Source organism: Solanum lycopersicum, chromosome 1 (genome assembly GCF_036512215.1).
Source record: "Solanum lycopersicum chromosome 1, SLM_r2.1".
NCBI classification, from domain to species: domain Eukaryota; kingdom Viridiplantae; phylum Streptophyta; class Magnoliopsida; order Solanales; family Solanaceae; genus Solanum; species Solanum lycopersicum.
This window is the reverse complement of record NC_090800.1, coordinates 5,034,818-5,041,588: the sequence shown is the minus strand read 5'-3', so window position 1 is coordinate 5,041,588 and position 6,771 is coordinate 5,034,818. Positions and strand designations below refer to the sequence as shown.

Genomic DNA, 6,771 nt, shown 5'->3' with positions numbered 1-6,771 from the left:
ATAAAATTTGAATACTAAGATATCTATATTAAAATCATTATTTAAATAATTCCGTTTTAAACGTGATTAAAGCAATGCACCTTTTTTTTTAAAAAATAGGGAAATAATGATCAATAAATATATAAATGTAGACGACAATTACTTGTTCGTGTTTTAACAAAGTTATTTGACCTTTTTTATTTTTATAATTAGCTAATTTAACTTTTTAAGTTATACATTTTGTCACTAATTTTAGTTTTAATTTGAATTTTAAAAATAAAATAAATATTACTACAACAATAATATGATTTAATAAATGTAAAAAAAATAAATTAGATTTACTATGCATATAACTTGAACTCTAACGGAAAGGGAGACTCAAAATTTCAAATTTATGAACTTCTACAATAATTTCAAATTAATATGCAATAACAGAATCATTCTAAATTAAATATTTTTACACATTTAATAAATTTTGTAATACAAATAAAACTTTTAGATAAATATTACGAATGCATGTAAATCCCTTGCTAATATACTATAGATCTTCCCTTCCGTAAAGAATACTATAGGTCATTTGGTTAATGAATAAGGTGGAATATCTAAACTCTCTCTAAACACTCATGTTGTACATAACTTAAATTCTAACATAAACTATGAGGAAAATTTATAGTATATGAACATCTATAATGATTTAAAGTTAATATACAATAATAAAAGAATTAACGAACGATTCTAAGTTAAATATTTTTAAACATTTAGCGGATTTCTTAATGTAAGTATAAAATTTAGATAGAATTACGAATTGACATAAGTCCATAGCTAATACTATAGATCAACACTTGCATTCATACATGACCATTTGAATGTTTGAAGGATTCACATATTCTGAAAGTTGCATTATGTCCGGATTTTAAATAAAGTCTAACTCTTTTTTTTCTCAATCTAGTCTTTTTTAGTAAAGTTTAGGACGATGTAAGTTTTTTATGACCTTTTCCAGAAAGGCATCTAATTTATAATATAACTTCTTATTATGCTTATGTGGTGTATAACATAACTTTAACATGAACTCATGATTTACATATAACGTAAATTAAACTCTATCATGTGTATAACGTAAACTCTATCATGTGTATAAGGTAAACTCTAACATGAACCCCGGAGCTAATAGAGCATGCATGCATGACCACCCGAATTCTTAAAGGATTTACGTAGTCCAAATTAGATTAGTTGCACTATTATATTTTGGGGTATTTATTGAAATTTTAACTTTCTTCTATCTTGAGCTAGCCTTTTTTCGTAAAGTTAAGAACGATAGAAACTTTCATGTCTCCTTTTGAAAAAGAATCTAATAATGTAAAACTTTTTATTATACTCACACTATATATAACTTAAAGTCTAATGTGAAGTCAAAGGGAGAACTAAAATTTGAAGTTTATGGGTTGCTATAACAATCTCATGTTAACATGCTGTGATAACAGAACCAACAAACGATTCCAAGTTAAATATTCTTATACATTTAATAAATTTCTTAATGCTAATATAAAATTTAGATTTTCTTTTTTACAAACTTATGTAAACAGGAGTTATTTCAAAAATGACGAGTTTCTAGAGAGAATAACTTGCAGAAGGAGCTAGCAAAACACTCTCTATGTTCACATACACGACCACCTGAATGTTTGAAGGATCTGCATAATTCAGATGATCAACCACGTTATGTTAGGGTATCAGTTGAAAACTAACTCTTTTTTCTTTCATATTTAGGCTACTTTTTAACAATAAATTTTTAATGGATCCTTCCGAAAAGGGATCAGGAATAAATACCTTTAAATAAAAAAATATAAATATAAAATTAAATATTATTTTATCACATCCATTTAGTAGAATAAATTAACCTAAAATTTATAAATTTATTTCAAGATCAATCGCCCGCTTTTACAGAGAATAACCCGCGGAAGGAGCTAGTTGAACATTAACTCTCTCCACACTCACATACACTACTACTTAAATATTTTAAGGATCTCCATAATTCAGAAGATCAATCACGTCATGTTAGGGTATCAATTGAAACCTAACACTTTTTTCTATCATGATCTAGCTTCGTCTTTCATAAACATCAAAATAATAAAAATTTTCACGTCTTTCTTTCAATAAAAAAATTTAAAATAAATTTATATCACCATATCAATTATACAAAATATAAAATTATATAATTTTATTTCTTAGATAAATAAATTACCCTAAAATCAAAATAACTTAATCTGCAAATAAAACAAGCTCTAAAATATATATATCAAGAACTAAATGACACATGTTTTGTATTCACTAATTTAGTCTAAAAAGTTCTTATTTTTTTCCCAAATTGCAGGGTGGGCGGCTGTATTTGTGATAGAGAGGGTCCCATATGAACCCTGACCAAGTGACCAGTGACCATATCATCCCTTTTTTATGTAAAATAATTTTTTTTCACGAAAACGATAAATATACTTCGAATTATTATAAATAATATATACATATTGTTCATCATATTTTTAAAATATTAATGTTTTTGTCATTCATTAACTAGAGTATATATGCCTTTCACTTTATTAAAAGACTAAGTATGAACACATTGCATTATCTTATCTATCGATAAATGTCTAATTGGTAATGAATAAGATAATGATACATATATGTCAGTTAGGATTAAAAAAATATATTTTTTAATTTTTAAACAGTAAACAATAATTAATATCTAAAAATATAACAAAAAATATTTAAATAATATTTACTATGATTTGAGAATATATTTTTTTTTCTTTTTCTAAAATTGTATTTGTAACGTCCCAAAGAAACTCTTGGCAAAGGTCAAGAGACATCATTTAAGTCACCCATTTTTTATATATATTTTTTTTTGTATATAAAACTAACGCCAGCAACACCTCACATCCTTTCTGTCTTACTGACTCAGATACACACACAAGTGACACAAAAAAAAAAAGCTCTCTTGAGAACTGAAAAAAATAAACAAGAAAACAGTACAGAGGAATTTTTGATCCATTCAAAATGGATTACTGGTCTCCTTCTTTTTCTGATGATGAATTCAAGAAACTTGTCCTTCGAATGAACCCCCCAAGGTACTCTTTTTTTTTCTTTTTTTACTCTTTCTGTGAAAATGGTGTGTTCGATTAATTCGAGGCGGAGTCAGAATTTTAAGCATAGATAAACAGCCCTATGTGGTCATTTGTCATTAAGATTGCTACTTTTGTAATCAAGATTGTTTGTAAATTGAAAAAAATTGCATTTTTGGTACATGGTGTGTTGATTAATTCGAGGTGGAGTCAGAATTTGAAGCTAAAGGGGTAGATAGATGCCCCCATGTGTTGTTTTGTCATCAAGATTGCTACTTTTGTAATCAAGATTGTTTGTAAATTGAAAATTTTGCTATATGGTGTGTTTGATTAATTCGAGGCGGAGTCAGAATTTGAAGTTAAAAGGGTGGATAGATAGTCTCCTCCTTCATCCCCATGTGTTCATTTGTCATCAAGATTGCTAATTTTGCAATCAAGATTGTCTGTAAATTGAAAATTTTGCTTTTTTTCTATATGGTGTGTTGATTAATTCGAGGTGGAGTCGGAATTTGAAGCTAAAAGGGTAGATATATAGTCTCCCCCTCCACCCCCATGTGTTCATTTGTGATCAAAATTGCTATTTTTGTAATCAAGATTGTTTGTAAATTGAAAATTTGCATTTTTGTGCTGATTCGATTGTTAATTTTGATGCTGTGGTGTTTGTAGGGTTACTGTTGATAACACATCTGACCAGAAAACAACTTTGATTAAGGTATGTATGTGTTTGGTATTTGTTAAAGATCTTTTTTTGTGTATGTAAAATAGATCGAATCAGTTTTGCTGAATTGGGATATAAAAAATAAAAAATGATTGGAATTTACAGGTTGATAGTGCTAATAAAAGAGGAAGCTTGTTGGAAGTGGTTCAGGTTCTGTCTGATTTGAACCTTTTAATCAAAAGAGCTTATATATCTTCTGATGGGGAATGGTTTATGGATGGTGAGTTTCTTGATTTTTCTTACGTTTTCTCAATTTATTTAGTACACCCTTTACACTCTATGAGCTGATCGGTTTGTCGGAAACAGTCTCTCTACCTTTCGAGGTGGGGGTAAGGTCCTCCAAACCCCAGTTATGGGATTACACAGGATATCTTGTTGTTGTTGTTGTTGTATACCCTTCATACACTACAAATAAACTGGAATAAGTTATGAACTTCGTTGCTAATCCATTGTTGAATTGTTTGTAGCTAACATAGTTTTTTGATAATCCGTTGTTAAGTAGGATTAGAATGGATTTTTTTGTTTAGCTACAGAATCTGTCTGTTGTTAATTCCTGTTTTTTATTTTCCAGTAGTGCCTGTTTTAATTGTTTTTCCGTTGTTTCAGTGTTTCATGTTACTGATCGATATGGAAAAAAGCTCTATGAAGATAATGTCGCTGACCGCATTCAGCAGGTACATCTAATTCCGTATTGAGACGTACTTGATTGATTGATTAATCAGGCAGCCATTGTTTGCCCCCTTTTAGAAGTTTTTCAGTCATCAGTCTGTTTTAGTATAACACCTTTAGGTTCGTATCAGTTTTCACTAAGGGTGGATTCAAAAGAAGAAATTCAACATCTACTTTATATGCATTAAGTAATTTTGACAATTGTATCATGCTCCAAGAAAGGGGGTTCGGATCTTCTGTCCCCCCTACTTCACTCATGGTCAGTATGCTCACTGAAATACGTAATTTCGTTAGTTGTCAGCCTCGGAGGAGACTGAGTAGGAAGTGGATATCACTGAGTTAAGGAAGATCAAACAATATATTTTTTACTTAATACAGATAATGTTATAGTGTGAGATTGAGTAAACATTTTCTTGTGTTGCAGTCACTGGGACAGAGGGGGGGCCGCAGCTTCCGGTCTTTGGAAAGATCTGTGGGTGTTCAATCTGCTTCAGAACACACAACCATTGAACTGACGGGGCGAGACAGACCAGGATTGCTTTCAGAGATCTTTGCTGTTCTTGCAGACCACAAGTGTAATGTTGTAGCAGCAGAAGTCTGGACTCACAATTCAAGAATGGCATCAGTTGTTTACATAACCGATGAAGAAAGCAGATTGGCAATAACCGATCCTGAGAGGCTTGCGAATATCAGGCAACTGATGTTGTATGTTTTAAAAGGTGACAGAGATATGTGGGGTGCCAATACAGCAGTTTCTGTTGGCTCCACTCATACGGGAAGGAGGCTACATCAGATGATGTATGCTGATCGTGATTATGATAAAGATGATACAGATTGTGTATCGGTTGACAATAAGAAGCCTCTGGTAACCGTAGAAAGGTGTGCAGATAAAGGGTACACTGTTGTGACTTTGAGATGTCCAGACCGTCCTAAGCTGCTCTTCGATGCAGTGTGCACATTAACTGATATGCAGTTTGTAGTGTATCATGCTACCATCATTGCTGAAGGACCTGATGCTTATCAGGTACTCTTTTAAATGCTTGAAAATTTCCCAAGTCATTTTTTTCTGCTTCATCGCACATGAACTGCGAGATGAACTTTTATTTTCTAAAACAGCATTTTAAAAGTTCATTATTCGAAATTTTACCATAGAAGCTTAGTGGTTAATAAATGCAAAAATTAACTGTCTTGCGCCATTAGTAGTCTAACACTATGAACCAAGTTGTTACTTTTTTTCTCTTTGTTAATCTGCATTCGTGTTGCTTGCTTTTGTATTTGGTTAGGAATATTACATTAGGCATATGGATGGGTACCCCATTAGTTCTGAAGCGGAGAGGCAACGTGTAATTCACTGCTTGGAGGCAGCTATCAAGAGGAGAACTTCAGCGGTACAAAACTCATGATCCGAATGCAAATTAAGTACTCAAACTCCGAACTTTTTAACTTATGTGCTTCCTTTTGTCCATAATATGCAGGGAATAAGACTGGAACTATGTGGAGATGACAGAATCGGGCTTCTATCTGATGTAACTCGCATATTTAGGGAGTACGGTCTTTCAGTTTCCCGTGCAGAGGTCATGACAAGGGGCACACAAGCTGTTAACGCCTTTTACGTGACTGATACATCAGGTGGTCCAGTTAAAAATGAAACCATCGAGGCTGTCCGGAAAGAAATAGGTGTAACCCTTCTTCAGGTGACGGATGATCTCTACTCGGGTGCACCTCCACAGCAAACTTCCAGGTTCTCTTTAGGTAACATATTAAGATCAAGATCAGAGAAATTTCTCTACAATTTGGGATTGACAAAGTCATATTCCTAAACTTTATTTCTATTTCAAACTTAACTAACATGTAAAGTTTGAAATAGAAGTTCATAGTGATAGGCAGGGGCCTCTGCTGCCAGTTTCTGCTAGTTCTTAGCATAGATGTTCTTAGTCATAGGCCAAAACTTTTATTTCCATTGCAAATGCAAAACTTGTAAAGTTTATACTAAGCAAATGTACAGCAGGAGATACATTTTCTCCCTTTAACTGCTATGCTTGTGTGATCCTCTTTTGTTTTTATTGTGTTTGTAAAGTAACTACTAGTTCGATATCAAACCTAGGATAAGCCGTAAAACCTTTGTCATGTTCCAATCGAGGTTTACAACAACAACATACCTAGTGTATTCGTACAGAGTGGGGCTGGGGGGATAGAGTATACGTAGATCTGACCTCAACCTCAGAAGTGAGGTAAGAGAGGTTTTCTCTAATAGACATAATACATAAAAAAAAGAAAAACTTGAAGTTGCCCTTA

The 6,771-nt window shown here is 32.2% G+C and overlaps 1 protein-coding gene across 1 annotated transcript; it reads left to right on the top strand.

The window, feature by feature from the left end:
- Window positions 1-2,858: 2,858 nt before the first annotated feature.
- LOC101262744 (ACT domain-containing protein ACR4) lies at window positions 2,859-6,512 on the top strand. Its single transcript, XM_004228379.5, has 7 exons — window positions 2,859-3,095; window positions 3,756-3,801; window positions 3,913-4,027; window positions 4,414-4,481; window positions 4,901-5,500; window positions 5,760-5,864; window positions 5,952-6,512. The coding sequence occupies exons 1-7, from the start codon at window positions 3,025-3,027 to the stop codon at window positions 6,294-6,296; spliced, it is 1,350 nt and encodes a 449-aa protein (XP_004228427.1). The 5' UTR covers window positions 2,859-3,024; the 3' UTR covers window positions 6,297-6,512.
- The last annotated feature ends 259 nt before the right edge of the window (window positions 6,513-6,771 follow it).

Bases quoted from the DNA above. Each gene is read 5' to 3' on its own strand.
- LOC101262744 (XM_004228379.5), top strand. From the start codon at position 3,025: ATGGATTACTGGTCTCCTTCTTTTTCTGATGATGAATTCAAGAAACTT. The intron at 4,482-4,900 runs GTACATCTAATT...CTTGTGTTGCAG, and splicing joins TCGCTGACCGCATTCAGCAG to TCACTGGGACAGAGGGGGGG. The intron at 5,865-5,951 runs GTACAAAACTCA...CATAATATGCAG, and splicing joins TCAAGAGGAGAACTTCAGCG to GGAATAAGACTGGAACTATG.